Source organism: Xenopus tropicalis, chromosome 1 (assembly GCF_000004195.4).
Source record: "Xenopus tropicalis strain Nigerian chromosome 1, UCB_Xtro_10.0, whole genome shotgun sequence".
NCBI lineage: Eukaryota > Metazoa > Chordata > Amphibia > Anura > Pipidae > Xenopus > Xenopus tropicalis.
The window spans coordinates 119772457-119786957 of NC_030677.2; the positions used below are offsets into that span (position 1 = coordinate 119772457).

Here is a 14501-nt window from a genome sequence, read left to right on the forward strand (position 1 = left end):
TATATAAAGTGGCATAAATTAGCGGGCTAATAAATATATACACATTTGAGATGGGTCTTTAACATGAGCAAGGGTGAAATTCACTGTACAAAATGCCATTTCTACCCTTTTGATTATGTATAATTGATAAATAAGTGCCAAAATACATTATTTACTACTAAGATTAAAAAATAAAATGAGGTCAGAACATATATCTGATGCTTGTTTTGCCCCTGCACGTGGCTTTATCATTAGTTTTATGGTTTAGATTTTTTGGTTCAGCTGCTTTCTTCTATTTGAATAAATAACTTCTCAGAAATAGAGTTAACTTTTTTCTAATCTAAATTCTAAACTTGGGTTTTGGATGCAGATGATAAGTATGGAGACCACCCTGTGTGGCCTGGCTTACTTTTACTGTGGAGAGATTTCCCATATGCAGCTGGTAGTGACAGCAGGCCTAAAGCACACAGCCGGGAGATCTCAAGGAGGGGCTCCAAGAGCCTGCTGTAGTGTTATTGCCCGAAGCTGCCAAAATAAACTCTACAAATAGCATTTAAATTGGCACAGATTATAAATTATGCTGAATGCTGTCTTGGGATCATACCTCCTCACAGTATAAAATGTAGGACTGTTGAACATGTTGTACAGTAGTAGGATACTTTATAATCTCTTATTTGCTCAGACTATTGATACATCCAAATTTATGATTTAAATATTTTTACTTGAATCTTATCTTGACACAGTATAAAACAAAACGGCAGGTAGTCATTTATATTTTATGAGTACCAATCTATTTTCTACCAGCTATATTAATAAAATTTGTAGCTTTGTATTGTATTTGTATCTTGTCAAGTCACAGGTGTTTATAGATTGAACATGAAGAATTGAGTGTTTTCAAGCGATAATCACTTCTCACTTGACGTCACATGTGCTTGCAGAAGATTCCAAAAGTAAATTGGGGTGTTGAATTTGAGCAGTATGTCCCACATGGGGCTGCAAAAAAGGCATTAACCCTTTAAGTGCCAGCCGAATTCGTCATTTCAGTTCCCCCCAGTGCCAGACGTTTTTTAAGCATTTTGTACTCATTCACTTTAAAAATGTTTTTTGGTAGGAAAACCTCCATGAAACTAGGGAAATTATATATTTTGTTTTTCGTCACTAATTGGGCTTCGACATACATACCAAATTTTATAATTTTTCTGGAGATATGATGTGTATTTTGGGTGAAATATGTAAAAAAAAAATAAAATTATGAAAAATTTCTGTATATTTTGAGTTTTTTTTCCATAGAAAAGTTAATTTTACACACTTTTTTTTGTTGTTTGTAAAAGCCCTGATACTCCCAAGTCCAACGATACCAAATATGTGGTGGTACCCCACAGTTCCTGTCCAGAAGTAACCCCCAAACTAAAGCAATACTTAGTACAATATCACACCAGAACAAAGCGGAAAAGCGCTTGTAACAGTTGATGCAGCATAACTTATATGTTAATCTAGAATATCCCCTCATGTTTGGTATCTTTAGAAACTACAGACCTTCAGGTTTCTAGGTGCAATGTTGTTTTCACTCAAAAGCCAAATACCTTTTGTCAGTGCATTGTGAAATTTGGAACTTTTTTTGACATTTTTTTTTTTTCTAAAACGTAAACTTGGACGCATGATCAAATGTGGATTTGACAAAAAAAAATCTCATAAAAATTTTCTAACAAAGGCAAATTTGAAAGACAAACTTCTCCTGAATAAAATGATGCCCCATATGTATGGGTGCACATAAAGACATGGGCATCAAACACTCCAAAGCAGGGGCAATGCACAAGGGCAATTACAGCTAAAAATGTGGGTGCTGTGCTCTATGTGCACTACCTGCAGTTTTTCAGTGTTAACCCCCCCTACTTGTGAAATAACCCCCACAAACTATATATTTCTGAAAAGTGCACACCTTCAGCTATTCAGAGACGCCACTCTCCTCTTTCTACATGGAAAATTGTGGCCGCAGTCCCTTGCAGAAGTCAGCGCTTTGGTCAGAAATCAAGGAAAAACCAGATACAAACCTAGATTTCTCCCCAAAATCTCCATGGCAACTACCAAAAACTTACTAAACATCAATCTGCTAGTTCCCCTGAATAAAACGATACCCCATATGTATGGGTGCACATAAAGACGTGGCCACCAAATGCCCCAAAACAGGGGCAATGCATTACAATGGGGCTGCAATTTATGTGCACATCTCAAAGTTTTTCAGACAAAATTGCCCCTTACCTGTGAAAAAACCCATATAAACTATACATTGATTAAAAATAGACAACTTCAGCTATTCAGAGACACCACTCTCCTCTTTCTACATGGAAAATTGTGGCCGCGGTCCCTTGCAGAAGTCAGCGCTTTGGTCAGAAATCAAGGAAAAACCAGATACAAACCTAGATTTCTTCCCAAAATCTCCATGGCAACTACCAAAAACTTACTAAACATCAATCTGCAAGTTCCCCTGAATAAAACGATATGCCATATGTATGGGTGCACATAAAGATGCAGCCACCAAATGCCCCAAAACAGGGGCAATGCATAATAATGGGGCTGCAATTTATGTGCACATCTCAAAGTTTTTCAGACAAAATTGCCCCTTACCTGTGAAAAAACCCATATAAACTATACATTGAAATAGACAACTTCAGCTATTTAGAAACACCATTCTTGGTTTTCTACAGGCAAAATTGTGGATGCAGTTCCCTATACAAGCTGGACTTTAGTCTGAAAAAAAATATAAAGTTAGATTTCTCCCCAAAATCTCAATGGCAACTATCAAAAAACTTGCTCAGTATCAATTAGCAAGTTACCCTGAATAAAATTACACCCCATATGTCTGGTTGCACATAAGTACATGGCCGCCAAACCTGAAAATGCATAATATTGGGGCTGCACTCTATGCACCCCTTGCAGTTTTTTTACTTTAACCCCCCCCCAAATAAACCCCTAAATTGTACTTTACTCCCCTATTTCAGTTTAGCGGAGCATCTTTGATTTGAGTTCCATCTTTCCTGTGGTGTTATGATACCAGTTTTTTGCTTCTTCCTACACTACTTTAGAAATGACAAAATCTGCACCACATTTAGAAGGATATTTGCCAAAAAAATCCATAGTAATTTGGCCCATAAATGATGCAAGTGTCCTTAGAAGTTGCACTAAAGGTGCCAACAATAAAGCTTGGGGCATTAGCATCAGAGATAAAATTATGTGCACAATTACGTGCCGTGCAGCAGTCACCAGTGGCACACCAGTATTACACAAAGTTTTTATATTTAGAGAGCCACTGCAACTTGTGTAACCTAACCAGAACATACAGTAGATATTCAATTTGTACTACAAGCACAAAAAACCGTAATGTATCTGTCATCCTGTGCTCAAGAACCTTTGCAAAAAACTTAAGGCCTACACTTACAGTAGTTAAATGCTGCCCAGAAATACAAAGTAATATACAAAACTATGCACAGATAACTGCGCTGACAGGCATGCTTTTGAGGTGCCAGTAAAAGGACTTGTGGCATCAGCTTTAGAGATAAAAACATCTCATTGATTCATCACACACCACAAGTTTTATCATGCGCCCTGTCAGTCACCCAGCACCTCAGTTCGCTATACCAACAGCACAATACAAGTCCTACCCCATAACCAAAGAAACACTGCAACTAGCCTGAATAACCATAGCTCAAACACAAAAATCTGAATGCCCAAGAACAAGTCTAAACAACCACAAGCTACAAGCACACACTGTTTTTCTGACAACCTGTGCAAAAAACAAAATCACATACCATAAAACCCTACTTTACTAAAAAAAAAAAACTTTTGCCAATAATATGACACACCTTACCAAACTTTTCATCACATATATCTATAACCTAGTTATAAGTAAAGTACGGACCTGCCAGAATAGATAAACTCAATAAATAAAAAACAGCGTCACTTTGCCAGCACAGCTAAGTTTGGAGGCCTGCAACCTTGTGCATAAAAACCTAGAACATGCCAAGTCCACTATTCTGATATGCTAAATTCTTATTCCACCAACAAACCGAGAGAACCATAACCTACCTATAAAAACACAAAATTCAAGTCCTCTCATAGTGTACCACAGTATGGTACACTTCAAAACATGGGTGGAAACACAAAGCAGGCTTGCTAGGACACTTGGGACAATAATACCGGACATCTCGCCTAACACCCTTGGAACGGCAAACCTTACATTTTCTCTGGGCATATCTTTTATTAGGTGTTGGTGGAATTTGTGCTATAAAATGCTTACCCACCATTCGGGCAACATTGTCATTACCTGGCATGTCAGGAACCTCCTCTACATCACCAAACAACAAGGCAGGGAGCAACTGCAGCAAATAATTATAATAAGACAATCTGGGGCCTGGTACTGCCGCCTTGTAAACGACATAAGAATTATAAAGGGCCATTTGGATCACATAAATTGCTGCTTTTTTGTACCAGGCCCTGGTTTTTCGGGTGGCATTATAATAATGTTGTATTTGGTCGGATTTATCAACACCACCCATATGCTTACTATATTCTTTACTACACAGGGGCTTTGTTTTTGAGGGCCTACCGCCACTTCTGTGTTGGACAATCATGGTCTCATCGTGGATAGTAGTAAGCATAAGAACAACTTTGGTGTCTGAATATTTTATGGCCAAGAGCTCATTGCTTCTTAGAGCATGTACTTCTCCACGCTTCAGTTTCTTATCCAGCAATTCCCTGGGCAGTCCTTTGCGGTTACTGTTGACTGTGCCGCAGGCTGGGGTGTCCAAAGAATTTAGGGCTCTAAATAAAGGGATGCCTGTGTAAAAGTTATCCACGTATAAGTGGTAACCTCGGCCCAGCAGTGGAGTTATGAGCTCCCAAACAATTTTACCACTGGTAGTCAAGTCAGTGGGACAACCGGGGGAGTCCAAATTAGTGTCCTTTCCCTCATACAGCATGAAATAACTAGTGTAGCCCGTGCTGCTTTCACAGAGTTTGTAAAATTTAATCCCATAGCGAGAACGCTTACTAGGGATATATTGGCGAAATTTTAGGCGCCCTTTGAAGAGCAAAAGGGACTCATCTACACAGACATTTTGGGAGGGGGTGTAAACCTCTGCGAAGCGCTGAGACAGGCTATCTATAAGGGGCCTCAATTTATAAAGCCTGTCATAACCGGGCTCATTAGGGGCAACAGCCGTTGTGTTGTCGTTAAAGTGAAGAAACCGCAACAAAATTTGATAACGGTTTCTTGCCATAACGGCTGAAAAAAGAGGGATGGAAAGGACTGTATTGGTATCCCAGTAGGAAGCTAAAGAATTACGTTCTACGAGTCCCATTGCCAATGTAAGAGCCAGGAATCTTTTTATTTCGTTTATATTTGTGGGATACCATGCCTGGGCTCTTGAAAAACCCGGTAAAGGGTTGCTGGCAAGATACTGCTCAGCATACAAATTTGTGTAACGGACCATGTCCTGTAGGATGGCCTCTGTAATATAGAGATTAAAAAAATCTATAATTTCAAAATTAGTGGTGTCCACACTGAGGCCAGGGACTGCAGTGAAAGGGGGAATTTCAGGGACATAATTACAGGGAGGCCCCCACGCAGGCTCTCCAACTGCTGCATCAGTGCTACCCTCACCCTCTTCTACATCCATGGGTACATCTTGGGCACTACCACTAGCCTCTGCCTCTTCAGCAGTAAGCGTGCCACCACTACTAAACTCTGCGCTAACCGTGTCACTATCCTCTATCTCTGATTCCTCAGTAGAGTGGTCAGATGGCACATACTCAGACCCAGAATCGCTAAATTCCTCTGAGCTGGAGTCCATGCAATACCTAGCAGCTTCCTCTGTGCTGTAAAACCGTTTGGCCATTGTGCCAGAAATATACAGACAACTACAAATCTAGCAATCAGCAGGCAAAGTCAAAACAAGCAAGCAAAAAAAAAAAAAAAAAAAAAGCAAGACAACACTTGTAATGATGTAATAATGTAATAGGAGAACACTTGTAATAGGAGAAGCTAGAAAAAAAAACTCACTGTAACCTTTTGATAAACTCAAGCCAGCAAGAGATGACCAGGAGTTAACCTTTGGCAATAGAAACTACCAGAACAATTTGAACTTAGCACCTCTGGACCTTTCTAGAACAACTGAAATCAAATGGAATAAAACCACTAAAAGCAATCAAAGAACAATAATTGCAATGAAATCGGTGGTCAGAGCCCTGGATCCACTAATGTCACTGCAAAAGCAACCTTTTTTGGGGCACTAAACACACAATAAAGAACAATGCAAAGATAAAACACCATAAAATCAGTAAAACCCAATAAACCACCTAAACCAACAGAAGAACAATAATTGCAATGAAATCGGTGGTCAGAGCCCTGGATCCACCTATGTCACTGCAAAAGCAACCTTTTTTGGGGCACTAAACACACAATAAAGAACAATGCAAAGATAAAACACCATAAAATCAGTAAAACCGAATAAAACCACCTAAACCAACAGAAGAACAATAATTACAATGAAATCGGTGGTCAGAGCCCTGGATCCACCAATGTCACTGCAAAAGCAACCTTTTTTGGGGCACTAAACACACAATAAAGAACAATGCAAAGATAAAACACCATAAAATCAGTAAAACCCAATAAAACCACCTAAACCAACAGAAGAACAATAATTGCAATGAAATCGGTGGTCAGAGCCCTGGATCCACCAATGTCACTGCAAAAGCAACCTTTTTTGGGGCACTAAACACACAATAAAGAACAATGCAAGGATAAAACACCATAAAATCAGTAAAACCCAATAAAACCACCTAAACCAACAGAAGAACAATAATTGCAATGAAATCGGTGGCCAGAGCCATGGCTCCACCAACGTCACTGCAAATTCAGCACCCAATAGCAATACAAAAGTTACAGTGCAATAAAAACAGAAATCAATTATGAAAATGCCAAAAAAACACTAAAATGCAACCAAATAAATCAGATAATTATAGAGCAAGATCAGAAATAAAGTTTTAGTAAAAAAAAAAGACTGCCAAAGAAAGCAAAGAAAGAAAGAAAAGGAAAGAAAGAAAAGAAAAGAAAGAAAGTTTTTTTTTTTTTTTTTTCTAAGTGTAAGTGTGTGTGTAAGTGTATGTGTGTGCTTGGGAAAGTTGTAAATAAGTGTGTATGTGTGCAAAAGTGTAATAATGACAAAGATAGAAGAAGAAATGGAAAAAAAAAAAAAAAAAATTTTTAGACAGTTGAGATAAAATAAGCAAAATAAACAGTGGTTAGAGAGTTGTAGTTCAGCTCACACAATGCAGGCAGGCAATCAGGGCGACCAATCCAGCAGGAAGGCAGCAGGGGGGCTCCAGCAGTCACACGTGGCAGCAGGAGTGAAGAGGCGACGCGGGGGCGGCGACATTTAAAGGGACAGCAGTGGACACGTCATCAATGCGTGTCCACTGCTGTCATTGGCTGAGGGACCGGATCGGCGGCACTGGGGGACCGGATCCGTAAGTATGTCCTTATACGCTCGTTTCCTAGGGGGTTGTGCAGGCTTTACAAGCGCTGCGCTGCTTTAAAAGCGAGCGCAGCGCTTGTAAACCTGATAGTGCCATAGGACGTAGATTCTACGTTCTATGGCACTTTGGTCCTTTAGTGCCTAGGACATAGAATCTACGTCCTATGGCACTAAAAAGGTTAAAATGCTCCATATTGCACTGTTTACTAATACCCTATTAAATATACCTATATTTATATATAAAATTAACATGGTGGCACACTGCCTTGAAGACCAGTAACAGTGAAGCTACCTCTTTACCACTACCCACAATAAATGGTTTGCAGTAAATCTGCTGAAGCTTTTTTTTTTTCCTGCTCTTTGGATTTTTGCAGTTGTATTTGGTTGCAGCACAGAGCAACAACTAGGAGCTAAAGCTTTTTTCTTAAGTACTTTATACAAAGTTCACCAGTCATTTTTTATTTTTTAACAGTTAAGCTAATGGCATATAGGTTGCATGTGCTGCCTCAATTATTTCAGCGGACTGATAAGTTCATGTGACCATCTACCGTGGCTTCTATTCACTTGAGAGGGAAAGGTGGGGCAGCTTAGGTGTGAGGCATCAGGCGTGGGGCAGCTTAGGCGTAAGGCACACAAGGTGCAGCCTTGTCTTCTCTCCGCAGGTAGAGACCATTCAGTGTTGTTGATGCAGGACAACTCTGTGCCTCTGTGGATTGGAGTACATAAGCTTCTCTCCACCGGCAGATAGGAGCCAAGACTGCGTTTCATGTGCTCTTAGCCTTCAATATGCTGGACTGGTAATCACCCAGTGAGACATTAGTCTTGAGAAAATAAAGGTTATATCAGTTTATCCAGGACCAGCAAATTAAATATGTAATGATAGTAACATTTTTATATAGTTTGAGAGGTTTCCTTCATATTGGTGCAGTGGCTGTTGCCTAAACCAAATATCTTAGGCCAGATATTGGGCCCTATAAATGGTCCAGTAAACTTCCAAGTTGGTCTGAGAGGCCAGTTCAGCAGGTTAACAGCTATGCACATCTAAACACCATTCTAAAAATAAAGCTAGCATATGTTTAGTTTAACTCTGTGCCACAAAAGAAAAAGAAAGCCAGTACCAGAGAACTAAGCTTGCAGAAGTAAGTGCTATATTAACATATAGAAAAAAGAAACATGCATAGAAAAAACATATAGAAAAAAGAAACATATAGTGCATAATATGGCAAAAAAGGCAAAATATTTTTTTAACTCTTTTGCAGTGCTCTAGATGTTTAATATACAGTAATAAGATAAATTTATATATGAACACAAAGATTAAGTGCCATGTGTTAAGAAACACAGAAGGAAGAAGGCCCCTGCCTCACAAGCTTACATTTTAAGTGGGTGGGTAGTTTACAGATAGATGGGTAATAAATGCTGTTGTTTAGTTATTGGCCTATAAATCCAAGGGGATAAGTGCCAAGACCAGATGCTGTGCCAGTGCTTCCAGAGATATGATTTGACCTTAGCTTTGAAAAGATTGAGGGAGAGTTGCTTATGAGAAAGTTTAGAAGCACCCAGAGGGCACACAAGAGGTTTAAGATGGGAGATGGCAGTGGATGTGGGTAGATTAAAAAAACAGTGGCCCTGAGAGGAACAATAGAGATGCAGTGAGGTGCAGAAGAGCTCAAAGGATAATAAGGTTCTTGCTTTTTTAGCAGTTTTTGCCAAGCAGGCTGGCTCAAAATACTTTCTGTAAATGTTTGTATACATGTATGCATGCTGTCTTCATCCACAATCAAACAATGTCAATGATCTAGCAGAGATAAATTTGATAGTCCAAGATAGTATCATGATACATTAATCTAATGATTTCTCCTGTTTTCATGATCCTAATAAAGGAACACTCACATAATCACATTGCAATAAATATTATATATTACAATACATTTATAAAATACATAATACAATGCTTTTCACCTGAATATCTGAATATTTTCTTTTCTAACCTGTTCTTAACAGCTGTCCTTCAAGCAATGTTTATTTTATGGCGTCGTTTTTGAGGTACTTGTATTGTGAACCCTCCCAGCTACAAGAGTACTCTGCCCTTCGAATAGGTCTCAGAAAAGCTTTAGTTATGGTATCGGGGAAGAGTGGGTCCAACAATCCGTCAAAACCAGAAGAGCACATTCTTCGGATTTTCATTGACATGATGGGCTACATTCAGGTAAGCTGACTTTTCTTTAGAAAAATTTCTGTGGGGTAATGCACGAGTCCCTTTTCTCCTCTTTTTCTCCTCTTTAATGATATGAATTTATTGCAAACTTTTTTTATGAAACCACAAGTCTTACTCAAGTTAATTGAGTAACGGGGAAGGCTTGTAGACTCCCATGAAAAAGTGAGTTGTCCTGGATATTTCTACAACATTGTTGTAAAATCATTTTAAAGTTAATTTAAACATTTTCTAAAGTTAAACACTTACTTTTTAAATATTTTGTTTCAATAGGCAAAAAGGATTTTAAATTTAGCTACATTTATAAAAAAAATGTAAACTAAAAATTCCATTCACAAACTTCTTATTGAAGATATGTATTTGATATCAATGTACTAATATCTGCACTGCTTAGAGCCTATACCTGTATAATACGATGCAAGTGATTGTTGATAATTTGGATTTGAATATATGACTGGTATGGTATTGTGTCATCAAAGTTTGCATTACAGCACAAACCTCATACCTACTAACATTTAAATACAACATTGTCACTTTTGCTACAGTGGCAATGTGCCATAAACTAATCAATTGAATAGGGCATAATGTGTCTTACCTGCAAATTATAATTCATTATAACATTGCATATATGCTTTTAGCATTTCTTAATTTGGATTCCAATAAATCTTATGGTAATATATACAAACTACATATAGTCTGCAGTACAGTTTATCTACATAGTGTCTCTTTCATAGTTTCAGTACATTTATATCTGGTTAACACTCCTCTACACAGTCGGGTGTAAATAGAAGCAAGAATAGCATTGATTCCAAATTTTTGATCAAAGCAGCTGGTCCATCGAGAGCTGTTCAATTTGGAAAGCAGAATAGATTTGCCATTCAGCATATTAGGTTAATAGTTACCTCTGCCAAGCATCACTCTAGCTGCCCTGTTTTACTGCCAGCTGTATGAGACAGATACTCAGCCAATGCAAACTGACTGCTACACAAAGAATGACATCTGTGCAGCATGACAACTAAACAATAAACTGATCTAGCTAAAAATATGTTACTGTTAAAGCTGAATTCAATTTTTTTTTACATTAACATTTTTACCTGTATATTTTGTCTACCTTTACATCTTTTACTCTAAAATAGTATGCTTATTCTCACCTTAAAGGGGTTGCTCACCTTTAACTTAAATTTTAGCATGGTGTAGAGAGTGGTATTCTGAAACAATTTGCAATTGGTTTTGATATTTTTTTTCATTATTTGTGATTTTCAAGTTATTTAGCCTTATATTCAGCAGCTCTTTGGTTGCTAGGATTCATATTTTCCTAGAATGCAAGCATTGATTTAAATGAGAAGCTGAAATATGAATAGGGGCGTTCTTTAATGTAATAAAGAGTTAACACGTAACATACTTAAAATTATTTTAAAGGTAAACAGCTTTAAAGGAGAAGGAAAGTAATTTTGGCATTTTACTGCCAATAAATAGGTTTGCCACCTAGAACAATATATTTATTCTGCAGAAACCATTACCATACCTGAGTAAACAGCTTTAGAAGCTTTCTCCATTTGCTTAAGATAGCAGCTGCCATTTTAAGTAGCTTCCTGTCTGTATTCTAGCTGTTATAGCTCAGATCACATATTCCTAAGGGAGGGGGCGGGAGTCCTTGGCATTCTCGTGGGAGGGGGAGCAGGAGAGGGGAGAGAGAAGAGAACTGCACAGACTCTGGCCAAAAGAATAAAGCATGTAGTCAGACACTGGAACATCATGTTTACAAAAAAAGAGACAAGAAATCCTGCAGTGCAGCATTACTGTAAGTGCTTATGGCTGTATTTACAGAGTCCTTTCTGATAAAGCTTACTTAGTTTTTACCTTTTCTTCTCCTTTAAATAATAAATCGACCAATACTACAAAAATTGTACTGATATTATTTTTCTGATTATTTTTGTGTACAGTTCAAATGAACAAGCAATAAGAAAATAGATTGAGAAAGAGAACATAAGTTATATCACACTGAAAGGTCCTGAAACAACATACAATTAATTTAACACATTGTTCAGTGAAATAAACAACCATTTATTGGCTCAGAATTTAAACACAAAAAATCAAAAGACAAAACATACTATACCAAACAATGGAAAGATACATCCCAGTTCAAATGAACCTGGATACTTGACTGCAACAATTTTATGTTCACAGATAATAGTTTTTTTTATTTATCATACATTTTGATATGCAAATTAGGGCTCAAATTCGCTTAGGTGATAGCCAAGATCTTCTGTGGATGTAGTGTGATAGTCATCAATACTAAATGTTGCATAGAAAAATCTACATTTTTTTCATGTGCACAGTGTAAGATACTGTAATTTGTTTTGCATGTTCCCTGCAGTTCAAAATATTGTATATTGATATTTTTGGCATTCATTTATGCTTTCATTCATTTCAGAATATGCTTGGAGCATACATTTTTGGCATTGCTTTATTTTAAGTGGGAAGTTGTTTCCCTTGTTTTTAGAAACTTAGGAAATGAAACAGATGGTGAACCTTGAAAAGCGATGAGTCTATGTTACAAATTAAAACCGAGTTGATGCTTCTGCTAACAGAAATCCTTATTGCCTTGTGTCTGTCTGATACTGAATTAAGAAAATAAATCTCTAATTTTATTGGAATTTCACATAAAGAAAGAGTATATTATTCAAATGTATTTATAAAAATGAAAATACTCTGTAAAATAGATACGTTATTAAAAGAAATACATTTACTAGATTACATTTTTCTCCTGGTGAGTACTCCCATCTCCAGTTAAATACATTGTAATTGGGTCCCAAACTTTTTGCAAAAAAAAAAAAAAAACACATTTTGGAGCTGATTTATCAAAAATAGTTGTGGATTCCAATCAGTTTTCCCATTAGATCAATTGCAAATTGACTGAATAGGCCTATCAAATTGAATTCAAAGAGTCAGTAAAACTTGTAGGAAACCTGCAGTATTCCTACAGTTAACATTAATAACCCACCCCTCAATGTATAAACAGTGGGTTTCGGTCATTTTTGGTTTAAATCCCCTTTGACGTCCATCATTTGATCAGGGACTGCCTTTACCCATTACAAGGTTACATATATATGAAAATACTGTTGTATCAGCAATTTAGCCATAGTTCCAAGAATATACAGGACAAAATGTGCTGAAAAAGTCACCCTTATACTTGAGTCCAACACCCTCTAGACCCCCTGCTAGCGATTCCCGCTGCCCCCACCAACACGACAGGCTACCCTTAACCATCTCTATAGCCCCACATGCACAGCACGGAAAGATAAAAACTCCTGCAAAACTAAACAAGTTGCAGTCTTACATCCTTGATACTCGCTATTTAAAGATCCTTCAGTCCCGGTTACTGTCGCTTTCTGCCTATGCCAGCTTCACGCAGCAGCTTGGGGCTGTGATAGGAACCGCTGAGCATTATCCTGCTATCTGTTAGTGCGCTCTTCTGTTCTTCTGCACGCGCGCGCCTAGGGCGGAAGTGATGTCACGCACCCCTCCTATATATATAGGAGGTGCTTGAGAGAGGGTCAGCACTCACAGGACTTATGCAAACAAATTATTTTTATTAAAGAGGAGACTAATAAATAATTTGTTTGCATAAGTTCTGTGAGTGCTGACCCTCTCTCAAGCACCTTCAACATTATTTGGACCTGCACCCAGGCAACAGCAACTTATCTATACGTGCCGGCATTTACTTGGAAGTTTATATATATATATATATATATATATATATATATATATATATATATATATATATATAAACAATTCTCATTATATTTGATATGTATATTTGATCCTAATTATAGTTAATCATAATTGATTGACGTTGAACACATATCATGTGTGTTTAACTTCAATAACTTCAATCAATCAGTATTAGCAATACTGATCAGGTATATCCATATCATGTGATCAGCGCTGCTAATACAGGTGAATACTGTTAATTATTATTTATCGTAATTTAAATTTGAACACATTGTTGATACCAATCAAATTGATTATTGAAACTTGGCAGTAGCGGCTGCATCTCCCACCCTAGGCTTATACTCGCGGTAATAAGTTATTCCAGTTTTCTTAGCTAAAATTAGGTACCTTGGCTTATATTCGGATCGGCTTATACTCGAGTATATTCGGTAAGTAAAATACAGGCCTACCTCTATTAGTAGCATTGCTATCAAGCATTATTTTTACGTGCCTGGCTGGTAAAATGCCACGCTCAAGCTGACAACTGTGCAAGTAAATTTTGTACCATAGTTTTGTATGTGTGTTCTGTAACACTTAAAGATTCTTAAATTTCTTTTTTTATTTTTCCCTTTAACAGTTTTTGGATTCAACTCAAGTTACTGAAGCAACTTTGTACATAAAAGATTTATGCAGAAGCCTCCACCTGCATCCAGATTTCTGGAGAAATGAGCTCTCTGCAGTTTGCTTGCAGGCCTTATGTGCATGTGAGGCAAGCTTAAAAATTGCAGGAGACTGCTCTACACTAATAGAAATATTGGAACAAAATTCAGATCTGCTTGGTGAGGTATGTATGAGTGCAAGCTAGTCTAATACAAATGTTATGAAGCATACATTCTCTAGGGTGTTTCTACATTTGTAAATGTTGTCATGCAATGGCATAATTATAGAAGACTTTATGGCCTCGAACCCCTGTGGGTTGCTATGGGTTACTGGACAAGTAGACTTAAAGGTAAACTTAAGCCCATTTAATTCATTACTCCAATGGATGTTTACAGCATATAATG

The 14501-nt window shown here is 37.5% G+C and overlaps 1 protein-coding gene across 3 annotated transcripts in view; it reads left to right on the forward strand.

Annotated features, from left to right (window-relative positions):
- The window catches only part of focad (focadhesin), a 146424-nt gene that overhangs the window by 65622 nt on the left and 66301 nt on the right, over positions 1-14501 (forward strand). For all 3 annotated transcript variants that reach the window (XM_012962109.3, NM_001374673.1, XM_031899765.1), the window contains exons 7-8: positions 9513-9717; positions 14075-14281. In XM_012962109.3, the coding sequence (XP_012817563.1) occupies positions 9513-9717; positions 14075-14281 (412 nt within the window). The remainder of the gene's footprint in view (positions 1-9512; positions 9718-14074; positions 14282-14501) is intronic.